Below are 25,356 nucleotides of genomic sequence, written 5' to 3' on the forward strand. Positions count from 1 at the left end.
AGTGGGAATGACTTAAGGGTGTCAGGCACCAGCCAGGGCAGGCAGTGGCTGCCAGCAGCCAGAGGCACCCAGGCTGCCCTCTTGTGCAAGTGTGGGAGTGTCGGGGGAAGCCAGGGAGGCTTCACTGTGTTGCTGGCACTGTGACTCCAAATTAGGACCAAATTAGAGCAACCGGAGGCCGGGACAGGGCATGGCATGCAGCTGGGGTTACAAGACCGGGATGAAAGGGGAAGCCCAGGGGCAGTGGCCGGCCAGTCATAGAAAGTGTCTCTAAGGGAAGCCGCCGTTTCTGAACCACGCTGGTCCACAGAGGAAAGGGGCTGCCCTAGAAGGCCTGTCCCTAAGTTTGGGTTCGTAACTGGGAAAAACAGGCTGAGACAAGACCGGCTTTGTGTGGGGCTTCAGGACTGGTCCTCTGGTGTGCCCCATGGCTCTAGAGCCTGGAAGAAGAGGAGACCCCCCCCCCCCCAGGATCTGGCATAGGAGCAATTTTAGGGAGATGGGCTTCTCTCTATGATAGCCTATGGGTGCTTCTCCTTTGAGCTAGACACCAGCCAAAACTGGTTCTCTCCTTCCTGCCGGAGCACTGTAGGCCTGGAGTGGAAGAGTCGCTCTCCTCCCTCTGGCAGTGCTTACAGCACAAGGCAGAGGGGAGTGGAGTGTGCAGAGTGTGAGGCACAGGATGGGCTGCTGGTTGCCACCCCAGCCTCTGGGTGAACAGGCTGCTGGTCTGTTGGTGATTATCAATGACAGTTTTCTGACAGGGTTATAAATCACTAGCACGTGTGCATCGTTAGGCAGCGCAGTTTTGTTTGGAGTCAAGCAAGTAAAGCCCTGGCTAGAGATTGAGTGCCATCCTGTAAACCGAAAGGCACAGGTTCGATTCCCAGTCAGGGCACATGCCTGGGTTGCAGGCCTGGTCTCCAGTAGGGGGCACATGAAAGGCAATCACACATTAATGTTTTTCTCCCTCGTTCTCCCTCCTTTCCCCTCTGTCTATAAATAAATAATTTTTTAAAAATGTATTTTTTAAAAGCAAAATCCATCAATGACAGCAGGCAATAGAGAAACTGAACACCAATACCACATATGAACACAAGCACCAAAATTCTACACTAAATATTAGTAAATTGAATCTAGAAGTATTGTCACCTAGGAATGCATATATATATATATATATATATACACACATATGTATGTGTATATATATGTACCATCTTTTTAAAGAAACTTTTTTAAGATTTATTTACCTTTAGAGAGGGGGAAAGGAGAAAGAAAGTGGGAGAGAAACGTCAATGTGTGGTTGGTTGCCTCTCACACACCCCCTACTGGGGACCTGGCCCAAAACCCAGGCATGTGCCCTGACTGGGAAAGGAACGTGACTGTTTGGTTCTCAGGCCAGTGCTCAATCCACTGAGCTACACTAGCCATAGCATATATATATATATATATCATCTTGATAGGGAAAAAACTTTGAAAAAATTTCATCTCAACCTAAGAGCTATCTTTTTTTATTTATTTTTAGACAGAGGGGAAGAGAGGGAGAGAACCATCAATGTGTGATTGCCTCTTGCACACCCCCCACTGGGGACCTGGCCCACAACCCAGGCATGTGCCCTGACTGGGAATTGAACCAGCAACTGTTGGGTTCACAGGCAGGCACTCAATCCACTAAGCCACACCAGCCAGGGCATGAGCTATCTTTTTTAAAAAACTATAGCAGCCCTGGCTGGTGTGGCTCAGTGGACTGAGCACTGGCCTGCAAACCAGAACGTCACGGTTTCCATTCCCAGTCAGGGCACATGCCTGGGTTGTGGGCCGGGCCCCAGTTGGGGGCCTGCAAAGGAAAACTGATATCTCTCTCTCATACTGCTTTTTCTCTTCCTCTCTTTGTTGTTTTTTTTTTTTTTAGATTTTATTTATTTATTTTTAGAGGGGGAAGAGAGGGAAGAAACATCAGTGTGTGGTTGCCTCATGCATGCCCCTTATGGGGGACCTGGCCCACAACCCAGGCATGTGCCCTGACTGGGATTCCAACCCGTATCCCTTTCATTCATAGGCCAGCACTTAATCCACTGAGCCACACCAGCCAGGGCTCTCCCCCTCTCTTAAAAAAAAATATAATAATAGTAGTAGTAATAATAATAATAATAGGAAACTTACCTAATTTGGTAAAGGAAATAGACATGCAAGTCCAGGAACCACAGAGAGTCCCACACAAGATGGATGCAAAGATGTCCACTCCAAGACACAGCGTAATTGAAATGCCAACGGTTAAAGATAAAAAGTCTTAAAACCAGCAAGAGAAAAGCAGTTAATTACCTACAAAGCATTTCCCAGTGACTGTCAGCTGATTTCTCAAAAGAAACTCTGCAGGCTAGAAGGGACTGGCAAGAAGTATTCAAAGTCATGAATAGCAGGGACCTACAGCCAAGATTGTTCTACCCAGCAAAGCTATCATTTAGAATTGAAAGGCAGATAAACAGCTTCCCAGACAAGAAAAAACTAAAGGAGTTCATCACCACCAAACCAGTATTATATGAAATGTTAAAGGGACTTATTTAAGAAAAAGAAGATCAAAACTATGAATAATCAAATGGCAATAAATACATATCTATCAACAATTGAATCTATAAAACAAACTAAGCAAAGAACAGGGGAATCGGGGAGACCGTTTTGATGCTTACCAGGTGAGGGAGTGTGTAAGGGAATGGGTGAAAAGGTGAAGGGATTCAGAAGTAAAAATAGGTAGTTAAAGAATAGCCATGGGGATGTAAAGTACACTACAGGAAATGGAGTGGCCAAAGAACTTACACTCATGACCCGTGGACGTGAACAATGGTTTGGGATTGCCTGAGGGAGTGGGTGGTGCTGCGTGGGGAGAGCAAAGTGGAAAAAATTGGGACAATTGTAGTAGCACAATCAATACAATATAACTAACAAGAAATCAAGCATGTTTTTGGTAAACCAAATATTGAGCCTTTCCCAAGGAGGACCTTAAACAACATCACCATCTCTGTGTTTCTCGCCATGGAAATCTTCAGTGAAAGACGAAAGGTTTGTTCTACCTGAAGAGAAACCAGACCCAGATGCTCCTGCTGAGCCCATCCTCCCCGATACCACTGGCCCCCAACACCTGGGGTGCCTTTGCATCTACCAACAAAAGCTCTTCAAAAATAAATCTTTACTGCCCCTATAGAGAAGCATCCCAAGCATGTTCTTACTGGGAAAAGTCTCCTGACCTGGAGTTCTGCCCAGTGTGGCTCAGCCGGCTGGGCTTCATCCTGCACCCTGAACAGCAGCAGCTGCGATTCCACTCTGGGCACAGGCCTGGGGGCGCAGGCTGGGTCCCCGGTGGGTGCGCATGCGCACTGGAGGCAGCCAAGCAGATCAGTGTCTCTCACATCGGTGTTTCTCTCCCTCCTTCTCCCTCCCTTCCCCTCTAGCTAAAAAATAAAATCTTTTTTAAAAACCTCCTGACAAGGAAATAGAAGGTTAATTTTCATTATTCAATAACAATACTTTTCATAGAGTAGTATGCCTTGGATTCGGGTATGCAAACGAGCTACTCAGGGAAACAAGAACTCTTCCCAAGTCCGGCCTCCCCAGGAGGAAGTGGAGAGATCCGTCCCACTGGGCTTCTGTAGTGGGGACGGCACGTTTTTTAAGTCCTGTGGCCTTGTAGCGAGCCTGTGTGTTTAGAGTGACATCTACCGCGGGTGTGTACCACCAGGTACTATCACAGTAGCTCCTCACCCTGCCCCATGCTAGCTCCGCCTCTGTGGTTCCTCTGTCCGTCCAAAAATATTCAGTCCCCTCACCTTCCCAGGCACTCCCACAGCCCCTCAGCCCCTTCAAGCTCTTGTTACCACACTGTGCCCCTGGCACCGCAGGAAACTGTATTCTGCAGGCTGAGTGAACGTGGGAAGGAATGAATAACTAGAAAGTATCTACAGAAAATCCCTTTAGCAAATCTGAATTGCCTCCTCCATCCCAACCAAATCTTTTCTTCCTTTTGCTTCCACCACTTCCTAGCTGTTTCCTCAGGCAAAGCATTGCACCTCTCTGAGCCTCATTCCCGGTCATGAGAAATGGGGTGACAGTCAGTATAAATGCAAAGGGACCTCTGCCCTCAGCACAGAGCCAAGGCAACGAAGGACTCAGGAACGGCTCACCAGGAACTAAAGATTCTCCAAACTGTGCCTGCCTTGCTTCCATCCCATTTCTGCCATGCATCCCCCACCACTTTCTTTGTCACCCTCTTCCCCCTTATCTTTCCCACCCTTGTCTCCCTGTGAAAACCCCGCCCTTCCCTCCTCCACACATCCTTCAGGATTCCTCCAGTCCCAGGGTGGCCCCACTTCTGTGGCCTCCAGCTCTGATAGCCTCTAGGCCTCCCTGATGGGTGGACTCACCCCCCAACCCTCCCTACTCTAGCTATGGCTGATTGGGGGGGGGGGGGGGGCTTGTCCTCCTCCTCCTCTATAACCAAGAGCTCCAAGAGGGCAGGACTGAGGTGTGTACCCTGCCTGCTCCCCCCGCCCACACACCCCTTGTGCAGTGCTGGCCAATTAAAGGTCAGGAAAGGTCGATGAAGAGGTTGGGGGTAAAGGGAAGCGACTTGGTTCAAGGGGCTCTTTGCTGCTTTGGTGAGGTGGAGAGTGTTGGAGCTGTGGGCTTCTTTCTCCATGGCCTCTGCTCTTCCCCAGCCATCAAGCTGATCAAGGACCTGGTCAACTACGACGTGTGTGTCCCGCTGCTCAAGGGCCTCGTGGACCTGCTGATACCATCCTTCAAGGAGACTTGCAAACTGCAGCCCAAGATCCTCAATGGTAGGGATCCACTGGGACTTCGGGGAAAGGCACCCCTCGAGGGGAGGGGTCCCTGCCTCACCGTCTGCCCTCCACCAGACCCTACGGTCCTCCAGCTCACCGCCCACCTGCCAGTGTTTCTGCAGCAGGCCGCAGCTGCCAAGGCCATCAGGTAAACCGCCAGGGGGCAGTGGGTGGATGGAGCAAGCAGGCCTGGGAGCGATCTGGCCAGTGGCGCCAGAGAAGACCCAGGGATCACTGCAGCTCGAATCACCGGCCCAGGGTCCTGGCGCACAGCAACTTGAGCTTAGCAGAGGAGATGCTACACCTGCATGTGGTGCCCAGCCTGATGGCCGCCATGGGCAACACGGACCACAGCAACAGCCAGCGACAGGCCAGCCTCACGCTGGAGGTGCGCAGGTGGCGGCCGGTGGGGCGGTGGGAACCGGGCGTGGGCACCCAGTCACTCCACCGGCCTGTCGCAGTTCTTCGTGCAGACGTTCCCAGTGGTGGAGGAGCAGGTGCGCAGGTCCATGGGAGAGGAGCTCTACAAGCTCTTCCTTGTGAGTGCTCCCACCCCACCGCGCCCGCCACAAAGAGCACCTGGCCAAAACAGAATGGTGCCCCCCACACCGGCCCACACAGTTTGGGCCTGGTGGCCAGCTGCAGGGAAGGACCGCCTGGCTTGGGCTCCGCCTGGCATCTTTCCCTTCCCTTTCCTACTCCTGCATGCAACATCCCTCTGCTCCATCCCACTCCAAACCCAGACTGCCCTGGCACCTCAGCCACGTCCCACTTCCTCCTGTCCTCAGAGCAACGCAGAGGACTTGTACATGAAAATGGATAGCGTTCAGGTGGACATCTTGGCAGCCAACAAAGTCAATGTTAGCAAAAGTGAGTGGGGAGTGAGGGGACGTGGAACAGAGGTACAGCCGGCCCAGACTCAGGCTCACCTCCCTGTTTCCAGCGGGCCCCTTGTACGGCAGTAGGCACTTCGACTATGGCCTTGGTGATCAGGAGCAGCTGGACGACATCACTCACTCCCAGGAGGATAAGGAAGGAAAGGAGTGACGCAGCCTCTGTGGCAAGCCGGGAAGGCCAAAGCCGTGTGGCAGAAAGTCCAGCGGAGGACCCTGAGGTCCATCTCAGGGCGCCTCCACTAGGCCCTCGGTGGGAGGCTGTGGGTCAGGCACCCCAGTCGGGGGGAGGGGGAGCTGCTAGCAGGGAAGAGCGCAATAAAGTCTTACTATTCATCTGTTCTCTGTGTGTGAGGGGGGAAGAAGGTGCAGTGAGAGCGGGGCCGTCAGCGATCTAGTCTCCCATTATCTCTGAACCGTCTCCTACTTCTCCCTTTCTCCTTCACTGGCTGCAGACATACTGGCTGTGTGTGTCTTCAAACTGACAAACAAGCTCATGCCCTAGGACTTTTGTGCTGGCTTTTCTGCTGAACAATGACAGAGGTTCTGTTCCTAGAACCTCTCACCCAGATATCTACCTGCGAGGCTAACTCCCTTGTCTCCTTCCAACTCTACACAAAGTTACCTTCTTGTTGAGGGCTGTTCTTTTTTTAAGTTGCAACCCACACTACATCCCTCTTGGTGCTATGGCCCCCAACCCCCCCCTTACACTGCCATTTTTTCCCCATGGTATTCATTTATTTGTTGTCTGTCTCTCCACCTGAATTTAAGCTCCACTAGGGCAAGAATAGACAGACACGTGTTAAAGATGAGATATATAGGTATAATATATGTTTTTCCTTTACTGATATAATCCAAACATTGAGAACAATCCCTGGCATGTATGGATGAAGAATGGAGGTATTGTAAAAGAATTGTCCCTCAAATCAGTGAAAATGAAGTCAGCTAGCAGTAATTCTCCAGGATGCCACAAGAGGGCATCACCGGCCCTGATACTGTCAGTCTAAGGCGGCTCCACCATCAACTAAACGAATTTTGAGCCTCAGCTTTCCTCTAAGCTGAGGAAGGAGAGAGAACTTAACAAAATAGTTATATATTTCCATAAAGCTAAATGGATTTCCTATTTTAAATAACTGCCCTGACCGGTGTGGCTCAGTTGGTTGGGTGTAGTCCAGCAAAGCGAAAGATGACACGTTTGATTCCCAGTTGGGGCACATGCCTCGGCTACCAGTTCCATCCCAGATCGGGTCGCAGACTAGAGGCAACGGATGGAAAAACATCCATGTTTCTCTCCCTCTCTCCCTCCCCTTCTCTCTCTAAAAAAATAATGAATAAAAAGCCAATAATTATATTTCTATTTTTACGCAGCCTTTTTTTTCTTTAATCAGAGTTACACAAGTGCAACACTTGGTGACAGAGCCCCTGAGAAGAGGGCCTTGCCTGAGATGCTCAGATACTGCCTAGAAAAAATGTTTGTGAACAGATATAGCCAAGCTTGAACTTGAAAAGCTTTATTCAAGGCCTCAACAAAAACGTTAACAAGACATTCTATAGGTAGCAGACGTCTATTGGGCGACTACTCTGTGCCTGGCCCCGACCTAGGCACAGGAGACAGTTCAAGTTAATGCTTGCTGTGCGTGGTGGTTTCTAACATGCGAGCAGAAACCCGCCGACTTTGAAATGAAATGAATGTCTTTGAAGTTCTTTTCGTCTGTGTAGATGCTATTAGGTGAGGCTGTGGTTGGAGCCTCTCCCAGACCTGATCCTTTTCTCTCCAAAGAGCGCTTATCCTTTCCCATCCACGTCAAGCATTACCACTCTAGCAATAACACACGGTCAAAAGTACGTCTCAGACTTCAATGTTTTTCCTGAAGACAACGTTGTACACGGGAACGTCACACTGCTTACCATGAGCTAGTTACTAGAATACCCACCACTACCTACTTACATTGAGCCAGCAAACTACTCCGACGCTGGAAAACCTTTCAAAATTAAGTGAGAGAAATAACAATCATTTCTTTTTCCTAAATTAAGAACTTACCAGTTACTGAAAAAACTTTAAATGTACAAATGATGGTATGAGAAGTTTAGTAAGTTGATAAGCTATTACCCACCTATGTCAGTAACCCTACCAAACAGTAGCTGCAAGTTTAAAAACCAAACATTTTCTACTTTTTGTACAAACTGATAAGCCCTGCAAACGCAAGGCCTCAAAAAATTGGGTAAAAACTCAGAATTGTTCCTCTCCACGGAAATCTTTAGTAAAAGGCGAAAGATTTATACGATCTGAAGAGAAACCAGAGTATGTTTTGTTATTTGCCTCACTCAGTTCTCGGGTAACTGGCACTCCTAGATCAGCAATAGTAACTATTTCCATGAAAGAGTTAATAGCTTCTGCTTTTAGTTCAGAAACACTCTGAAAACAGTCTCATGTTTCTCACGTTTAGTGGGTAAAAAAAAGGAAAGAAAAAAGAATAATCTAGCCATTTTAGAGTAAGAAATATCTTGTGTGCAATGCATTGTGGGTATGTAAATGAGATGAGTCACCCACTCCCGGTTTCCGGAAATACCTTAAATAGTTCTTTAGTTTTCCCGCTTAGCCACCAACAGAGGGCAGAGCAGAGGCCGGGATTGGGGGGGATACAGAAGCCTGATCCAACCAGCAAGTCTTTTATATATAGAATTACAAGTTAGAATTTTTCTTGAATTAAAAAAAGTAAAGTTGAATTTTAAAAAAGGCTTCAAAAGAATTGTCTTCGTACATTCATTCAACAAAAACTTATTGAGCACTATGTCAAACCCTATGCCTAGGAGGCAGGTAGGTGAGATGAGCACTGGTAACAGAATGTTCAGTGACACACGGGCGGAGTATTAAAAAACCCATAGAAGAAGGGCATTCTAGGCAGAGAGGCACCATAAACAGTATGAGCAAGAGTGGTGAAGAAAGGTTAAGGGGTTAAGTGGCAGGAACCAGATTTTGATGGAGCTTCAATGCCAAGCAAAGAGCTAGATTTACTTTAAGAGCAACGGAGAGCCATTGAAAAGCTTCAGAGGAGAATAATATGACCTCATTGGTGTTTTAAAGCATCATCAGCATCACTTGGTGTTATGAGTTGAATTGCATCCCCCCAAAATAGTATGTTGAAGTCCTAACCCTTGGTACCTCAGAATGTGACCTTTATTAGATGGGACAAGGGTCCCATCTAATAAAGGGTCTGAGCAGCTCTTACTAAATGCTATTTTCTTTCTTTCTTTTTTTTAAATCCTCACTCAAGGATTTTTTTTTCATTGCTTTTATTGAGAAAGGAAGGGAGAGTGAGAAGCATCATATACACCCAAAACAGGGAATGAACCTGCAATCTTTTGGATGCCACTCCAACCAACTGAGCCACAGTGGCAAGGGATAAATACTACTGTTACGAAATGTTAAAATGTAGCATGGTATTTTATATATGCAGCTGTAAATAGGATGAGCTTGACAGGAACTCAACCTGATAAATGTAGGCAATTGCAAAGAAATCAACATGTAATTAACCAAACAGTGTATATAAGCAATGGCTAGGCCTCCCTTGGGCCTTGGATGTGAATTCCCAGTCTCCAGTTACTTGCTGCAAGTAAATAAAACTAACAACGACCAAGTTTTATTCTTGAATAGAACACCCCAAGTGGGTGAACCCCTTGAGTTCATTAACAACTTCATTTGGAAATAGGGTCATTGCAGATGTAATTAGTTACCGTGAGTCCTACAGAATGGAGACAATAAATTTCTGTAGTTTAAGCCACCAGTAAGGGTCAGCATTGCTACTCCAAGAACACACAATTCTATCCCAGGAGAACAAGCTACACATTCTAAAGCACGCCTGAAACATGAATATTTTCCTAAAGACAACCTAGTAGACAGGGATGTAATACTGCCCAAGGTGAGTGACTGTGGAGCCCCTTGGAGCACTAGTAGGGAGACCCATACACTCATCCATCCTTCATCTCTTTACTCAGTCAACAAATCTGCTTTGTTCCTGGCACTGGGCAGGTGTCTTCTGAGGCCAGCCAGGCATATTTTGGGGTGACAAATCTCCTCCTCAGAAACAATTTAGGACACTGAGCAGTAAAGCCAGAGGGAAATAAATGGTAGGCTGGACCTGGAAATAGCCTGGATTTGCCCAACAAAAGAATGTAAAGCAAGGAGAGAAAAACTTCTAGGATAGGTCCCTAGAGAACAGAGGCCTAAAGGATGGATGTAGCAGAGGCCTAAAGGAGGGGGGCAGCAGGAGGGGTGAAATTAGGAAGGTTGGAGAAAACCAGAAGTATGAACAACACAGAAATCAAGAGCAAAGAAGTTTCAAGAAGGAAGGAGTGGTACTTTCAAAAGTCTGACCCAGAGACCTCCAGCCAAGATGGAGGCATAGGTAGACACACTGTGCTTCCTCACACAACCAAAATAAGGACAACAACAATTTAGAAACAAAGTAACAATGAGAACTGCCAGAAAATTGAACTGTATGGAAGTCTGACAACCAAGGAGTTAAAATAGACACATTCATCCCGACCAGTAGGAATGGCGGAGTCAGGCAGCCGGTCGGAGAGGGGTTGCAGCACAAAAAGCAGTGGCCCTGGGCATGTTAGGCATCCTGGGAGCGCAAGACCGCAGCAAGCAGACCCTGGGCGTGCAGGCAGCAGCTGGCAGATTCCAGGCACTGGGTGGCAATGGGCAGACCCAGTGAGGCAGCAATTGTGAAGCAAGACACTGCGTGCAAGGCAGCTGGCTGACCGGGCAGTCCCACATTTGTGCGCAGATAAACCAGGCGAAACTAGGGATGGAGACAGACCGCACAACCCAGGGTCTCAGCACTGGGAAATAGAGCCTCAAGGCACCAATTGGGGACACCTGTGGGGAGTGAGGCGCAGGGAGAGACTCCCAGCCTCACAGGAGAGTTTGTTGGAGAGACCCACAAGGTCCTAGAATGCATACAAACCCACCCACATGGGAATAAGCACCAGAAGGGCCCAATTTGCTGGGGCGGGGGGGGGCGGGGGTAGCGGCAGAAGGGACTGAAATCTGGCAGGGAGTGGAGCAAGCAAACATTGTTCCCTCTCATACCCTGCCCCCCCACACAGTATCACAACCCAGGGACTGGGTTAACCCACCCTGGTGAATGCCTAATGCTCTGCCCCTCATACGTAACAGGCACAGCAAGACAAAAAAAAAAAAAAAAGGCCCAAATGGAAGAACAATCAAAGCTCCAGAGCAAATTCAACTAAGCCACGAAGAGATAGCCAGCCTATCAGATGCACAGTTCAAAGCGCTGGTAATCAGGATGCTCACAGAATGGGTTGAATTTGGTTGCAAATTAGATGAAAAAATGAAGGCTACACTAAGTGAATGAAGAAAAATGTACAGGGAACCAACAGTGATGGGAAGAAAACTGGGACTCAAATCAATGGAGTGGACCAAAAGGAAGAAAGAAAGAAACAAACAGAAATGAATGAAGAAATAAGAATTCAAAAAAATGAGGAGAGGCTTAGGAACTTCCAGGACATCTTTAAACGTTCCAACATCCAAATTATAGGGGTACCAGAAGGGGAAGAGGAAGAGCAACAGATTGAAAACGTATTTGAACAAATAATAAAGGAGAACTTCCCCATTCTGGCAAAGGAAATAGACTTCCAGGAAGTCCAGGAAGCTCAGAGAGTCCCAAACAAGTTGGACCAAGGAGGAACACACCAAGGCACATCATAATTACATTACTCAAGATTAAAATGAAGGAGAGAATCCTAGAAGCAGCAAGAGATAAGGAGACAGTTAAAGGAGTTCCCATCAGACTGTCAGCTGATTTCTCAAAAGAGACCTTCCAGGCAAGAAGGGGCTGGAAAGAAGTATTCCAAGTCATGAAAAGCAAGGACCTACATCCAAGACTGCTCTATCCAGCAAAGCTTTCATTTAGAATGGAAGGGCAGATAAAGTACTTCTCAGATAAAGTCAAGTTAAAGGAGTACATCATCACCAAGCCCTTATTTTATGAAATGTTAAAGGGACTTATCTAAGAAAAAGAAAATTAAAAACATGTACAGTAAAATGACGGCAAATTCACAATTACTAACAATCATACCTAAAACAAAAACAAAAACAAACTAAGCAAACAACTAGAACAGGAACAGAACCACAGAAATGGAGATCACATGGAGGGTTAGCAACAGGGGAGTGGAAGGAGGAGAGAGGGGGAAAAGGTATGGAGAATAGCATAGATGGTAGGTAGAAAATAGGGGGAGGGCAAGAATAGTATGGGAAATGTAGAAGCTAAAGAACTAATGACAGGTGGACATGAACTAAAGGAGGGAATGTGGGTGGGAGAGGGTGTGCAGGGTGGAGGGGAGTGAAGGAGGGAAATGGGACAACTGTAATACCATAATCAATAAAATGTATTTAAAAAATAAAAAATAATAACATAAAAAAAGTCTGACCCAGAGAGGGGCACTGCAGCGTGCATTTGAGTCGGTACCAGGGCAGTGGCTGGTGGCCTCGTCCTGAGCAGTTTGCACGGAGTGAGTGGGAGTCTGACTGCAGGGAGTCGGCGAGTGGAAAGCAGAGAACGCAGGTGGAGTGTAGGCCCATTTTCTGAGAAGTCTGACCCTGAAAAACTAAAGAGACTGTAGCTGCAAGGGTTGTTGAGGCAGACTAGTGAGAAGCTAGATCATTTCCTTGGCAAGTGGAATGGGGAGATTGTGACAGACAGGCGAACCAGCTGGCTGAGCAATTTACAGCCAGATACAGGTCACCAAGGCAGAAAGCCCAGGGCCCTTACCAAGGTCCAAAAGTGACCCCAGGCACTGACCCACGTGGCTCAGTTGGTTGGATGTTGTCCAGCAAAGTGGAAGGTGGCCAGTTTGAGTCCCGGTCAGGACACGTGCCTAGGTGGCATTTTTGTCCTGGTTAGGGCACAAAATACCAGATATTTCTCTCTCACATCAATGTTTCTCTCCCTTTCTCCTTCCCTTCCTCTCTGTCTTAAACAACAACAACAACAACAACAACAACAACACCTGATTGGGACCTCAGCCCCATACTGCTTCCCTCCCCTGGATATCACTGATCCTGCGTTTTAGATCTTCTGACCTTTCCTCCACAACATAACATCTAGGCTTCAGTTTTATTTCAGCATCAGGCCCAGTAAAGCAGCAAAACCAGGCAGGTGACACCAGGACCAGCTGCAAGGTAATGACCCCCTAACCCCCAGCTCTGGTACCAACAGATAATCGGAGGCCAGACCCTGAAAGGACACACCTGGCAAGTTGACAAATAGTCTGTTGGGATCCTTCCTTGACACCTCCCCTAAGTCCCCAGCCTTTAAAACCCTCAAGACTGACGTCCCAGTGGGCATTCTCTCCTTTCCCTTTCCCCTCACAGGCAGGCACCTCCTGAACCCTAAGGGGCCCCATGAGACTTGCAAACAGGGGAGCAATGGGCAGTAATATTCTGAGATTAAAGGCAGCTTTCCCCCCAACTTTTGTTATTAGGAGAATGTTAAACATGTTTGTTTAAACGCTGATGGGAAGTAACCAGCAGGGAGGGGAGAGTGAACATCCAGAAGAGGGGAACTAAACAGTAGCTGGGAGGGGGGATGGGAGAAGGGGGAGAGGAGGGGAATGGTGGTCCACTGTAGGTGAGAGGAAGGACCAGACTCTGACTCCCTGGTGACAGAGGGAAGGAGGGGAGGGAAGCAGCGCAGGTGATAACTCCACCACGATGGTGATCATTTACGGAGCTGGGCCCTTTCGTCATTCCCCAGCGGTTCCTTCTTCACTCGCCCTCCTCGTCCTCCCTCTTCCTCGCCCTTTTCAGCAGCTGGTAAAGCCCCAAGCTGTCCCATAGCAGCAGAACTGCTGGGAAAACCAGACAACTGAGCCAAGCCTCTGATCACCCACTGCATCACCTGGCACATCTCTTGGTGGCTGTTTCCTGCTCCCGAGGCACCCACCCGTGTTCCACCCTCTCTCACAGAAACCGTCCTGCGCCTTCCTCCCGACTCTCACTCTCAGCAGGTTTCGCTGAGGAAGCACAAACCACTTATGTCCCTCATCCTGCCGCCCTGCGACCTAACCGCTGCTGCTTCTGTCCTCCTCCCAGCCAAGGCCGGCTCCCCCAGGGCTTGTGGCCCAGCCCAAGCCCACGAGACCACGCTGCTTCCACTCGTTCCCCCTCAGTGGCACCAGCTGTCTGTCCCCTCAACCGACCAGTTCTTCCCTGAAGGCCAAGGAGGCTCCGTTGTCTCCCAGCTGAAAAAGAAGGGGGGGGAGGGGCGGCGGGGAAGGAGCTGGTAGACCTGTGGCACCGCCCAACCCTGTTCTGCGCTAGCCTCATGGAAAACCCTGAGCAACCACAACAAAGAAGAAACTTCACTTTGTTTTTAATACAACAGTTCTGTCAGAAGTTTTTTCTGAAACAAAAACCAAACTTTCCTGAAGCCACAAGAGAACAAATGGAACTTTTCATGCTAAACAGTTAGTTTCCGCGGAGTTTCCACTGAGCTTTACCTTAAGAACTTAGTAATCTTTACTGTGGATGCATTTCCATCAACTGATACAATTTTGAATTAACTTTTATATTAGACTTTTAAAAGTCACTTCTGTGATTTTCTAAACAATGCTTCACACATCTTGAAATTGATTCACCCATCAGAGACATCAATATGTGTGTGTGCCTGTCCTTAATTAGGTGAAATAACTTCTATCCTAATAGAGTTCTTAATTTCCCCTTATCTCAACTTCCTCTCTTCTCTTTCATTATGACTTTAAAAATTCATCACGAACTAATTCTAACTCCACGGAAAAGTGTAGAAGACAAAAACACCTGATACGCAGATTTAATTGATATGAACATTCTTCAAATGTGCTTTAGATCTATTTGAAAGCAAATAAAACCTTATATGGCTCTCTCTCCCCCACGTTGGAGCCTGTGGAGGACTGCGGGGCATGGGACTGCTGAAACGGCAAATGTGTCTGGGAGGCTGCGGTCCAAGGCCACTTTTGCTGGCTCTAGACAGGGCCTCAGAACCCAAGGGAACACTCAGCTCTTCCCAAAACTGAAGGTGTTTATGCCCCTGATAAAACTGAATTATCTCTAGGCAAGAGATATGCTCACGCGTACGAAGGGAAGAACAACACAGTGACTCACCCAGAGTGATCTGTGAACGGTGATCTGAGCCCACAAAAACAGGTTTGTGCCAAAGTCTGAAACAACCTTCCTGCTAAGGCCATTAGACAGAATCTGTGCGATACTGTGCCCACTGAGGATTTAAACTCACTAAGAAATAGCCCAGGCTGGTGTGGCTCAGTGGATTGAGTGCCAACCTGGGAACCAGAAGGTCTCGGGGTTCAATTCCCAGTCAGGCCAAATGCCCGGGTTGCGGGCCCCAGCAACCACACATTGATGTTTCTCTCTCTCTTTCTCCCTCCCTTCCCTCTCTAAAAATAAATAAATAAAATCTTTTTTAAAAAGTATTTATTTTTAGAGAGAGGGTAAGGGAGGGAAAAAGGGGGAGAGACAACATGCCAGAGATACATCAATCAATTGCCTTTCACAAGCCCCCAACTGAGGACCTGGCCCACCACTCAGGCATGTGCCCTGACTGGGAATCAAACCAGTGACCTTCTGGTTCACAGGCCGGCGCTCAATCCTGAGCCGCATCAGCCAGGGCTGGGTTGGTTTTGTAAAACAAAACCTTACATACACGGTTGAAGCCTGCTTTTGTGCACCCACAATCCCATTTGCTCCCCACCATCTCCTGTGCTACCTAAATTTTTTTTTTAAGATTTTACTTACTTTTAGAGAGTGAGGAGGCAGAAAGAGAGGGAGAGAAAAACCAGCTGAGTACCTCTTGCATGCCCCCAACCGGGGATCTGGTCTGCAAACCAGGCATGTACCCTGACTGGGAATTGAACCTGCTACCTTTCAGTTCCCAGGAGGACACTCAGTCCACTGAGCAACACCAGCCAGAGCCCACCCACTCTTCTGAAGTTGGTATGTCTTCCATCTACCCTTGAACATGTGTTATTTTTCTGCTTTTGCTTTTTTATCCTCACTGGAGGATAAGTTTATTGATTTTAGAAAGGAAGGAAGGGAGAGAAACACAGATCGCAGGCCTCCCACAGGCACTGCAGTGAATCCTCAGCTTAAGTATAGGCCCTGACTCAAACCCAACTGCAGCCTTTTTGGTGTTCCGGACAACGCTCCAGTAGGCTGAGCCACCTGGCCAGGGGTAAACCTGTAGTATTAATGAGAGCTGAGGTCTGTGAATTTTCAGCCTTTGGAGGCACGCACGATTTCCCGTGTTTAACTGCACAGCTCAGGGAACTGGGCTTCCTGGGCCGCGCTGTCCCGCAGCCCAGATTAGCAGCAGCAGCTGCAGCTACGCAGCAAAAGCCAGGACCAGGGGGCGCAGGCCCCAGGTGAGTGCTCAGGCTGGCGGTGTCCCCCATCGCACCGGACCACTTGGCACAGGGTCGCGATGCCAGTATGGAGGCAAGAGAAGGGCAAGAGAGGCTGGAGGTGAGTGAGAACCGAAAGGGAACGGGGTTAGGTTGGGCTGGGCAGCCAGTTTGGCTGTGCGGAGGGAGCAGCGGGAAGGTTTCGGAGGAAAGTAGAGCCTAGGGTAGCTCCGATACAGAGCTGGACTAGGCCGCCAATGCAGCAAGGCAGCCATGGCGGCAGGGGTGGGAAAGAGAGGCAATAGCAGAGGGTAAGCCAGAGGAGTGAAAAAACTATCTCCTAGCATAAGATGGCAAGATCCCACTTATGCTCCCTTCCCTTTTGCTAGTACCTAACTAACCAGCTACTATAATAAACCACCTGAGACATAATATAGTGACATCACTTCAAAAAATTCCAGTTCCCATCTATGTACTTAAGGTTTCTCAGATATCCCACTTTTGAAAGCAAAAATAGGAATAGAATTCGTAACAAACTGCTACTCCATATGAACCAACTGAAAAAATATGTTCATCTCATTATGATGTATTTCCAATAAATTTGAACTTTTTCTTAATGTTAAATCCACCAACTATCTTTAAGAACTCAGAAAGAGAACATGTAACAGAACGTCAGACTATAAGCTTCTGGAACAGATTTGGGGTTCTATTGCCCGTTGCCGAACACACAACTCCCAATGGCAGAGTTAGGTGAAAAGGGAGTGTTTATTAAAAGTTATACAGGTTTACAATGATGGCAGAATTCTGTTCTTAAGTCCCCCAATCTCCCAAACAGCCAAAAACCCACAGTCCGGCCTCCGCTTGCCAAACCAGGCCAGTCAGAGGTACCGTGTCCCAGAAAGCTCCGCTAGGCTCCCGCAATTTCCCGCAGCACCAGCGGGACCTCCGTGCTCTCCAGCTCTAGCGATCGCTGTGCTACGGGCACCCAGTTTAAAAACTTCCCCCACCCCACCCCACCCCATTCCAGTCTCCCAGGATTTCTTGCATCTCCCGGGAGTTCCTTGCTTTTTCGGGCGGATGTGGCAAAGCGTTCCCTCCCCCTACCTGTTACCAGTCCAGGCAGGCGTGGACAGCGGTGGAAATGCGTGCCGCCTCTCAAGGTAAAGTGATCCCTCTCCCCTAACGAGCCGCAAATTCAAGTTAACGCCCAGTCGCCGGTGGCACAGCAATTAGAATGAGCATTTCCAAGTGCTAGCCTGCTGTTATTTATATGCAAACTCACTCTTAATCACTGTGCTGCTGCTCTTCCCAGGCCCCAAACTAGGCTTGTGGGGGTTTGGGGGCTTCTCAGTCTACACCCGTTCTGTTCGGACCTCATTCCACACCTGTTATAAGCGTAGTACAAACATAATACCAAAAACACAAAAGAAAATCCCAAGAGATTCTGTTTCCCAGCGCTGGTTCCCAACCACAAGCTTCCCTCCCTGGCAGTCACGGTGACCTGTCCCTAATTCATCAGAGTTTGAAAGTCAAATTCTTAGGACAGCGATAGCGTAGCAGTTTTTCTTATCACTGGAGTCAGCTAGATTCTCACTAAGGAAAAGCGCGCCGTTTCCTTTAGCTTCCGGGGGCGAGGCCGTGTCACCGGAACTGTTGAGTGGGTGCCGCCCGGGTTTTAATGATGCAGATTGTGATTGGCTGTCATTCAGTATTATGTTAATAAGTAACTGGGCTTTTTTTCAACTTAAAATCTAATTTCCACTTAAAATGTTAGTATTCATTGTTAAATGATGGCATTTGAAAGACTGCACATATCGGAAAGCTTCTCTCTGCCAGAGGAACCAGAAATAGGGAAACTACGTTACCATGACTGAAAAGTTTATGGCTGCCATAGACCCAGCAAAGGCAAGAAGTGCAAAACTAAGACTATACTTTCAGGGATCATTTCTATAGTTTGTTACTAGAGAAGTTTCTCTGAACGTGTAGAGCACCCGAAACCACGAGGAGGAGATGGAGTGTTCTCTCCTGAGCGTGAAACCGGTTCTTGGTGTTGTTTCGGCAACTGCCACTTGCCATTGATGATCGTTCTTCTTTCTCTTTGGAGAAAGTAAGAGGGAGAGAACACCGTCTGAGTGGTTTCGTTTTTTTAATGTGTTTAAAGAAAGATTGGTGAAGTTGTTTATAGAAACAATGAGCCAACTTAGTCTTTCAGTTTTTGCAAATTATTGCTATACAGCTGTGGCACTTCACTCAGCCCAAGCACTGTTGGTAGTAGGTTTGCACTAGGTGTGTTTATTGTTATTACTTTTTCGTTGTTTTTCTGGAAGCTCGTCGTTTTGCGAAATAAAACGTTTTGTTATTGTGTCCATTCATGCACTCTTTCTTTGGCTTCTCGTATGTATCCAGACTAGGAAGGTACTCTGCCACCAGCAAGTAAAGTCAATACTCAGCCAGGACAATATTTTGTAGTTACTTTTGTAGGATCTTGTATAGGGAAAAAACTTCAATGTGGGGTTGCGTTTCATGTATCGTCCCATAGGGATTTGGCCAACGATCCAGGCATTTATCTCTGCTGGGAATCACACCCGTGAGTGAGCCTTTGCTTAGAGTGGGTTAGTGCTCATCTACTCAGCCACATGAGCCAGGGCTTGCTTTTCGTTTTTCTTTTTCATTTTTGTGAAAGAGAAGGGGAAAGGAATATTATTGTCATTTTATTTATTTTCAGGAGAGAGAGAACATCAATTGGTTGTTTCACTCATTTACGCATCTATTGGTTGTTTCTTGTATGTGCCCTGACTCCCAGTTTTTCAATTTGGCTAACCAAGCACGTTTTTTGTTTTTAATGGAGTCAAATTTATCAAGCTTTTATATTTTCTGGATTTTGCATCATACTTAAGAAGGCTTTCTTCCCATAGGTATTATTAAGAAAAGCTGACTCAGGTTTTCTTCGACTACTTCATATAGTTTTATTTTTGCATTTTGATCCCTGGCCTGTTTGCTGTTTATTCTGGTATGTGTTTATTCAACTGTGGATCCAGTTTTACATTTTTCCAAATGGCTGAAACTACTAGTACAATATAGGACATAATCGCTCCTGGAATTTTTGGCAAAATGTATCTGAATCATTGCAATTTGGAGATGGGAGATTTTTAAATTATTATTAATTCAATTTCTTTAGTGAGTATTAGGCTATCCGAGTTTGCTTTTTTGTTGTTATGCCAGTTTTGACATATTATACATTTTTCCTAGAACTTTATCCATTGTCTGAGTTTTGAAACTTGTTGATGTAAAGTTCATTAATTTTTTAAAGGATTTATTTATTTTTAGAGAGGGGAAGGGAGGGAGAGAGGAGAGAAACATCAATGTGTGGTTGCCTCTTGTGCGCCCCCTACTGGGGACCTGGCCCTCAACCTAGTCACATGCCCAAGACTGGGAATAGAACTGGTGAAACTTTGGTTTGCAGGCCTACACTCAATCCACTGAGCCATACCAGCCAGGGCAAAGTTCATTAATTTTTAAAATATTTTTAATCTATGTTGTGTCTGTCCTCTTATCCCCTCTTTCATTCTGTATTTTGTTCATTTGCATATTTTTATCACTCTCACCAGGTTTGTTTAGCTCATTAAGACTTTCAAATAACTAATATTTCTTTTGGCAGTTTTATAACTTTACTCAACAATCAGCAGTTAGTTCTCATCCACATTACCTGTGGCTTTTTCAAAGTGATGACAGGTATGTAGGTAATCAACGCCTAGACTTTGTTTGGTGAATCTTCATCCTCATTGTGTTTTTTGGACAACCACACTGGGATATGGTGTGAGACCTTCCTTGACCCTTTGCCCAGACAGCTTTGTTGAGCCTGGTGTCCACGTGCACATCTGGAGCCCCATCTGCTTCATGGCCAATTCCGGATCTCTTTGAGTTCCCAAGGGGCACACTACTTGAAATCCACTCCATGGATGTACTTGTGAATGTTGGTGTATTTTCTGGTCACTACCTCATGGATGGCAGAATAGCCTTTCTTCTCACCACCCTTCTTTGCAAGAGCCATTCTGCCAGACCCAAACTGGAAAGACAAACAACTAGTTTTTTAAATGCTCTATAAATATCTTTTTCACTGGTTTCTGCTTTTTCCCCACCTCTCTTGTTTCTTTGAATCCCAACATTGTAGCTTTCCCCCAGAATTATTGAACAAGGTATCAGGAATATTTTCAATTAAGAATGTATTCTGCTTCAGGTTAAAGAAAACATAAGACCTGGCTGGTGTGGCTCAGTGGACTGAGTGCCAGTCTGTGAATCAAAGGGCCACCAGTTCAATTCCCAGTCAGGGCACATGCCTGGGTTGTCGGCACGTCCCTAGGGGGCGTGCAAAAGGCAAAGGATTGATGTTTCTCTTTCTCCCTCCTTTTCCTTCTCTTTAAAAATAAATACATAAACCTTTTTTAAAAACATGAGTAAAGGTGGCTCAAACAAATGAGTGGGATTTTGTTTTTCTTTGTTTTGTTTTGTGTTATACAACAAGGAGTCTGGATGTAGGTGATTGCTAGCATTTGTCAGTTGTTTAGCGAGGAACCGTCTTGGGCTCTTCCTACCTTCCTCTTTGGCTCCTGAGTGTGTTGGATTTTTTGATCAGATGACTATCAACCTACCTCATGATCACAAGGCAGCTGTCACAAGTCCAGACAGAACATCCATGTCCAAGGCAAGAAAAAAGGGTTGTAAGATGTTATAAGGGCCCTAGCTGGTGTGGCTCAGTGGATCAAGCGCTGGCCTATGAACCAGAGGATCGCTGGTTCAATTCCCAGTCAGGTCACATGCCTGGGTTGCTGGCCAGGTCCCTGGTGGAAGGTATGTAAGAGGCAATTGCACATTGATGTTTCTCTCCCTCTCTTCCCTTCTTTCTAAAAATAAATAAACAAAATCTTAAAAAAAAAAAAAGAAAAGAAAAGAACTATCCTGCCCAAAAGTCCCCCAGAACACTCCCACTTATATCTCTGGCCAGAACTGTGTGTCACTCGGCTGACTAATTGCATGAGAATCTGAGAAAGCAAGTATGTGACTTTATTTTTTTTTATTTTTTTTAACTTTTTAAAGTATATTAATTATGCTATTACAGTTGTCCCAATGCTTCCCCCTTTGTCCCTTCTCCACCTACCACCCCCACTCCCTCAGAAAGCCCCCACACCTCTGTTCATATCCATGGGTCATGTGTATAAATCCTTCAGTTACTCCATTTCCTGTGCTGTACTTCACATCCCCGTGGCTATTCTGTAACTACCTATTTGTACTTCTTAATCCCCTCACCTCTCCACCCACTCCCCCACACTGCTCTTCCAACTGGCAACCATCAAAATGCTCTCTGTATCCACGATTCTCCCTGAACTTGTTTGCTTAGTTTGTTTTTTAGATTCAGTTGTTGATAAATATGTATTTATGGCCATTTTATTGCTTATAGATTTGATCTTTTTCTTAAATATGTCCCTTTCACATGTCATATAGTAAAAGGTGATGATGAACTCCTTTAGTTTCTTCTTGTCTGGAAAGCTCTTTCCTGCCTTTCAATTCTAAATGATAGCTTTGCTGGGTAGAGCAATCTTGGCTGCAGGTCCCTGCTTTTCATGACTCCAAATATTTCTTGCCAATCCCTTCTAGCCTTCAACATTTCTTTTGAGAAATCAGCTGACAACCTTATGGGAGTATGTGGCTGTTTCAGTCCCCAGTGTGCAGATGAGTCAGGACAAAGGGGGCGGGGAATGGCCGGTGTATTGCCCTCCCACAACTGCTCACAAACAATTACTCATTTGTTTTCTTCATCACTTCCTGAGGCCTTTTGGATAAATCCTCATCCTAGTCTCATTGCTCATCTTTTCGTTTTGGCTGTAATCATTCTGGTATTCAACCCATGTATGGACTGAGGCAATGGAGCGGGTAAGGATCCACCCAGGACCTGGGGGAGGGGGTCGGGAGGGAAGGGGCAGTGGTGAGCACAACTAAACAGTCTCTCCCTCGGCCTCACCCACCTCACTCTCAGGGCGCCTGACCCTCTTCCACTCTGAGTGCAGTCAGTCTTCTCACAACTGGTTCCCAACCACCTTCTGTCTCTTCATGGGTTTCTCAGTTTTCACTTTAGTTCCTCAAACCCTCAACCCGTCTTCTCTTCTTTTTTGTTGTTGTTAAGTAGAAAATTAAAGCAAACAAAAGTTGAGTGCAAGGATGCCCTTTCAATTCATGACCACTGTTACTTCCTGTATCCCCCACGCGTCACCCCTTGCTCACTGGTTTATTTTAAAACAAATCTTATTTCTAGTAACTTCCCTCGCTCTGAAGTCTGCACTGTCTGAAGTTCACACAGCTACTCTCTCTTTCTTTTGGTTAGCGTCAGCATGGCGTATCCATCTCCATCCATTTATTTTTATTTTATTATTTTTTAAGATTTTATTTTTATTTATTTTTAGGGAGGGAAGGGAGAGAGATAGATACAGAGAGAGAGAGAGAGAGAAACATCAATGTGCGGTTGCTGGGGGTTATGGCCTGCAACCCAGGAATGTACCCTGGCTGGGAATCAAACCTGGGACACTTTGGTTCCCAGCCCGCGCTCAATCCACTGAGCTACGCCAGCCAGGGCCCATTTATTTTTATTTTATATGGGTCCTTATATACAAAGTGGGTTTCTTTTTTTTTTTTTTTTTTAAAGATTTTATTTACTTTATTTTTAGAGTTGGAAGAGGGAGACAGAGAGAGACATCAATGTGTGGTTGCTGGGGGTTATGGCCCGCAACCCAGGCATGTGCCCTGACTGGGAATCGAACCTGCGATGACTGGTTCGCAGCCCGCGCTCAATCCACTGAGCTACGCCAGCCAGGGCATGGGTTTCTTATAGACAACATATAGTTGGGTCTTGGATTTTTTTCATCCCCCTCCCCTTTGGCAATCATGAGCTTATTCTCTGTATCTTTTTTAAAATTGATTTGAGAGAGAGAAGGGAACAGGAGGAGGGGGAGAGAAACATTGATTTGTTATTCCACTTATTTATGCCTCCAGTGATTGATTCTTGTTTGTACCTTGACCAGGGACCGAACCTACAACCTTGGCGTATGGGTACAACGCTCTAACCAAATGAGCGAACTGGCCAGGGCCATTAGTTTTTTCTGAACTACTTGAAAGTTGCAAACATGACCTCTCTTTAGCTCTAAGCATTTCAGCATGCATCTCCCAAGAATAAGAACATTCTCCCACATAACCATGGTACCATTATTGTGCGTAATTCCCCAAAATCTTTCATATTTAGTCCTTGTTAAAATTTCCCCTATTACTACACATTTTTTAAGCCATGATCCAATTCATACTTTGCATTCGGTTGTTGTTTTTATTCTCTTTGAATCTAGAACATTCTTTATACTTTTGTTTTTTTCCTTGATAGGGACTTTGTGAAGACCAGGCCAGATATTTTGTAAAACATCCTGCATCCAAAATTTGCCTGATTATCCCTCATGGTATTGTTCAGTTTGTTCCTCTATCCCATTTTTGTTGGAAACGGGAAGGTAAATCTAGAAGATGAGCTGGATTCAAGTTATACATTTTTCACATTGTTATCTCCTGAATGATGTTATACATTATACACTTCATATTATATCCTACCAGCAGACACATACTGTGAGGTTGTCCCACTACCAGTGATGCTATGTCGGGTCACTCGGTTACAGTGATAACTGACACATTTTTCTGAGTTGTGCTTTCCCTTTGCAAATTGTTAATAGAAACAATCTGTGGAGCAATACTCTGGGACTGTGCAACACCTACACTCAGTAACCTTTTACCTAGCACCCACTGAATCATTTTTTTTTTCCATTAGGAATTGCAGTATAGTTCCACTGAGTACTTTTTTTTATTTCAGTGGCTGTATTTTAAAATGTTTTTCTAGTTTATTCACATATTATTTTATCTTTTCCAATGATTTTTCTTTTTTATATCATTTTATTTTCAATCATAATTTTTTTATCCTTTTGGTTTTTTGTTTGTTTTTTGGGGGGCGGGAGGGAGAAGGAGTGGGAGACAAACATCAATGTAAGAGAGAAACATCAATCCGTTGCCTCTCTTAAGTGCCATGACCTGGACCAAACTTGCAACCCAGGCATGTGTCCTGACCAGGAATTGAACCCACAACCTTTTGCTTTGCAGGAGGATGACCAACCAACTGAGCCACACTGGTCAGGGCATTGCTATCTTTTTTATATTAAACATACCAATTGTATAGACTTTGATTGTTCTATTACCAGTTTGAGGAGGGGAGGGCGTTGTTTTTCTCTCCCTCATGGTGGTGTGTCCATGGTAACATGCTATGGCTCCTGGTATATGGAAGTGTCCCTAATCCAACGGCTTAGTGCTTGCTATGGTTTGAGGGGTTCATTATTCTCAAACCATGGGCCTCTCTAGGGTCAACCCCCTTGCTGCTCTGACTTCTTTCTCCATTTTTGGCATAAAAACTCTCAACTTTGAGAACTTTGAATTTTCTGTGGGTTTTACTTGTTTGGGGACCACTTGATATTATAAATTAACCCATTTATTATTACATAAATTAACCCATTTATTATTGGCTAGCAATGTTTCAAATCGTGGAGCTTCTACTGGTCTTTCAATTCCTTCAGTCTTCTGATGGCAGACTTGACTGTGACGGCGGAAGTGGTGTTGTAGGTCCAGGCACCGCCAGCGACCGTCTCCATGCAGGAGCCACTGTGCCAGATCCCCGCCGCTCGCCCCTTCATCTTGGTTTTGCCACAGAGGAGCGAGTGTACTTGGAGTGCTGGCTGATCTCAATTTTCTTCACCATTTTCCTGAAGAAGGCGCCACAACGGGTGCCGTATTTACCAACGATTCCAACTTTCTTGGCGCATTTAGCCATTTTGCCACAAAGGAGTTCAGACCCCAAAAAGAACGATATTAATTTTTTTACTTCAAATTCCAGTAACAGCAGAGTATTTGAATCAGAAACAAGTTATGTGGGCTGGAGCTTTATCACCCATGCACAGTCAGGAGAAATTCACTGGGTCTTCCCAAGGTTGGGAAACTGGAAATAAGGCCCCCACAAAAACCCGTGTGCCCCGAGGGTTCCACACTGGTCTCGGAAAACAGCCGACAGGTTTGCAACTGCCTGGACCCACATGTGGAAAAAAAGCAAAAAAGGTGGAGATGGGTCTGAATTTACATCA

General features: G+C 46.2%; 1 protein-coding gene, 2 non-coding genes and 1 pseudogene across 5 annotated transcripts in view; 2 read left to right on the top strand and 2 right to left on the bottom strand.

Moving 5' to 3' along the window:
* ARMH1 (armadillo like helical domain containing 1) overlaps positions 1–6,019 on the top strand; it is a 42,588-nt gene extending 36,569 nt beyond the window's left edge. Inside the window, exons 8-13 of one of the 3 annotated variants that reach the window (XM_028513248.2) lie at positions 4,710–4,832; positions 4,911–4,983; positions 5,094–5,223; positions 5,297–5,374; positions 5,624–5,705; positions 5,779–6,019. In XM_028513248.2, coding sequence (XP_028369049.1) covers positions 4,710–4,832; positions 4,911–4,983; positions 5,094–5,223; positions 5,297–5,374; positions 5,624–5,705; positions 5,779–5,882 — 590 coding nt within the window. In that variant the 3' untranslated portion in view covers positions 5,883–6,019. Of the gene's footprint in view, positions 1–4,709; positions 4,833–4,910; positions 4,984–5,093; positions 5,375–5,623; positions 5,706–5,778 lie in introns of all 3 variants that reach the window. The other 2 variants (XR_003684614.2, XM_036025937.1) reach the window with 2 other exon arrangements.
* Positions 6,020–7,918: 1,899 nt separating this feature from the next.
* Positions 7,919–8,034, bottom strand: LOC114498186. The gene has a single exon (XR_003684635.1). It is a non-coding gene; the product is annotated as a U5 spliceosomal RNA (small nuclear RNA).
* A 10,038-nt stretch (positions 8,035–18,072) lies between these two features.
* LOC114498162 lies at positions 18,073–18,287 on the top strand. Its single transcript, XR_003684623.1, has one exon. It is a non-coding gene; the product is annotated as a small nucleolar RNA U3 (small nucleolar RNA).
* Positions 18,288–24,716: 6,429 nt separating this feature from the next.
* LOC114497490 lies at positions 24,717–25,085 on the bottom strand (annotated as a pseudogene).
* Between the last annotated feature and the right edge of the window lie 271 nt (positions 25,086–25,356).

This window comes from Phyllostomus discolor, chromosome 5, assembly GCF_004126475.2.
Source record: "Phyllostomus discolor isolate MPI-MPIP mPhyDis1 chromosome 5, mPhyDis1.pri.v3, whole genome shotgun sequence".
In the NCBI taxonomy this organism is placed as follows: Eukaryota; Metazoa; Chordata; class Mammalia; order Chiroptera; family Phyllostomidae; genus Phyllostomus; species Phyllostomus discolor.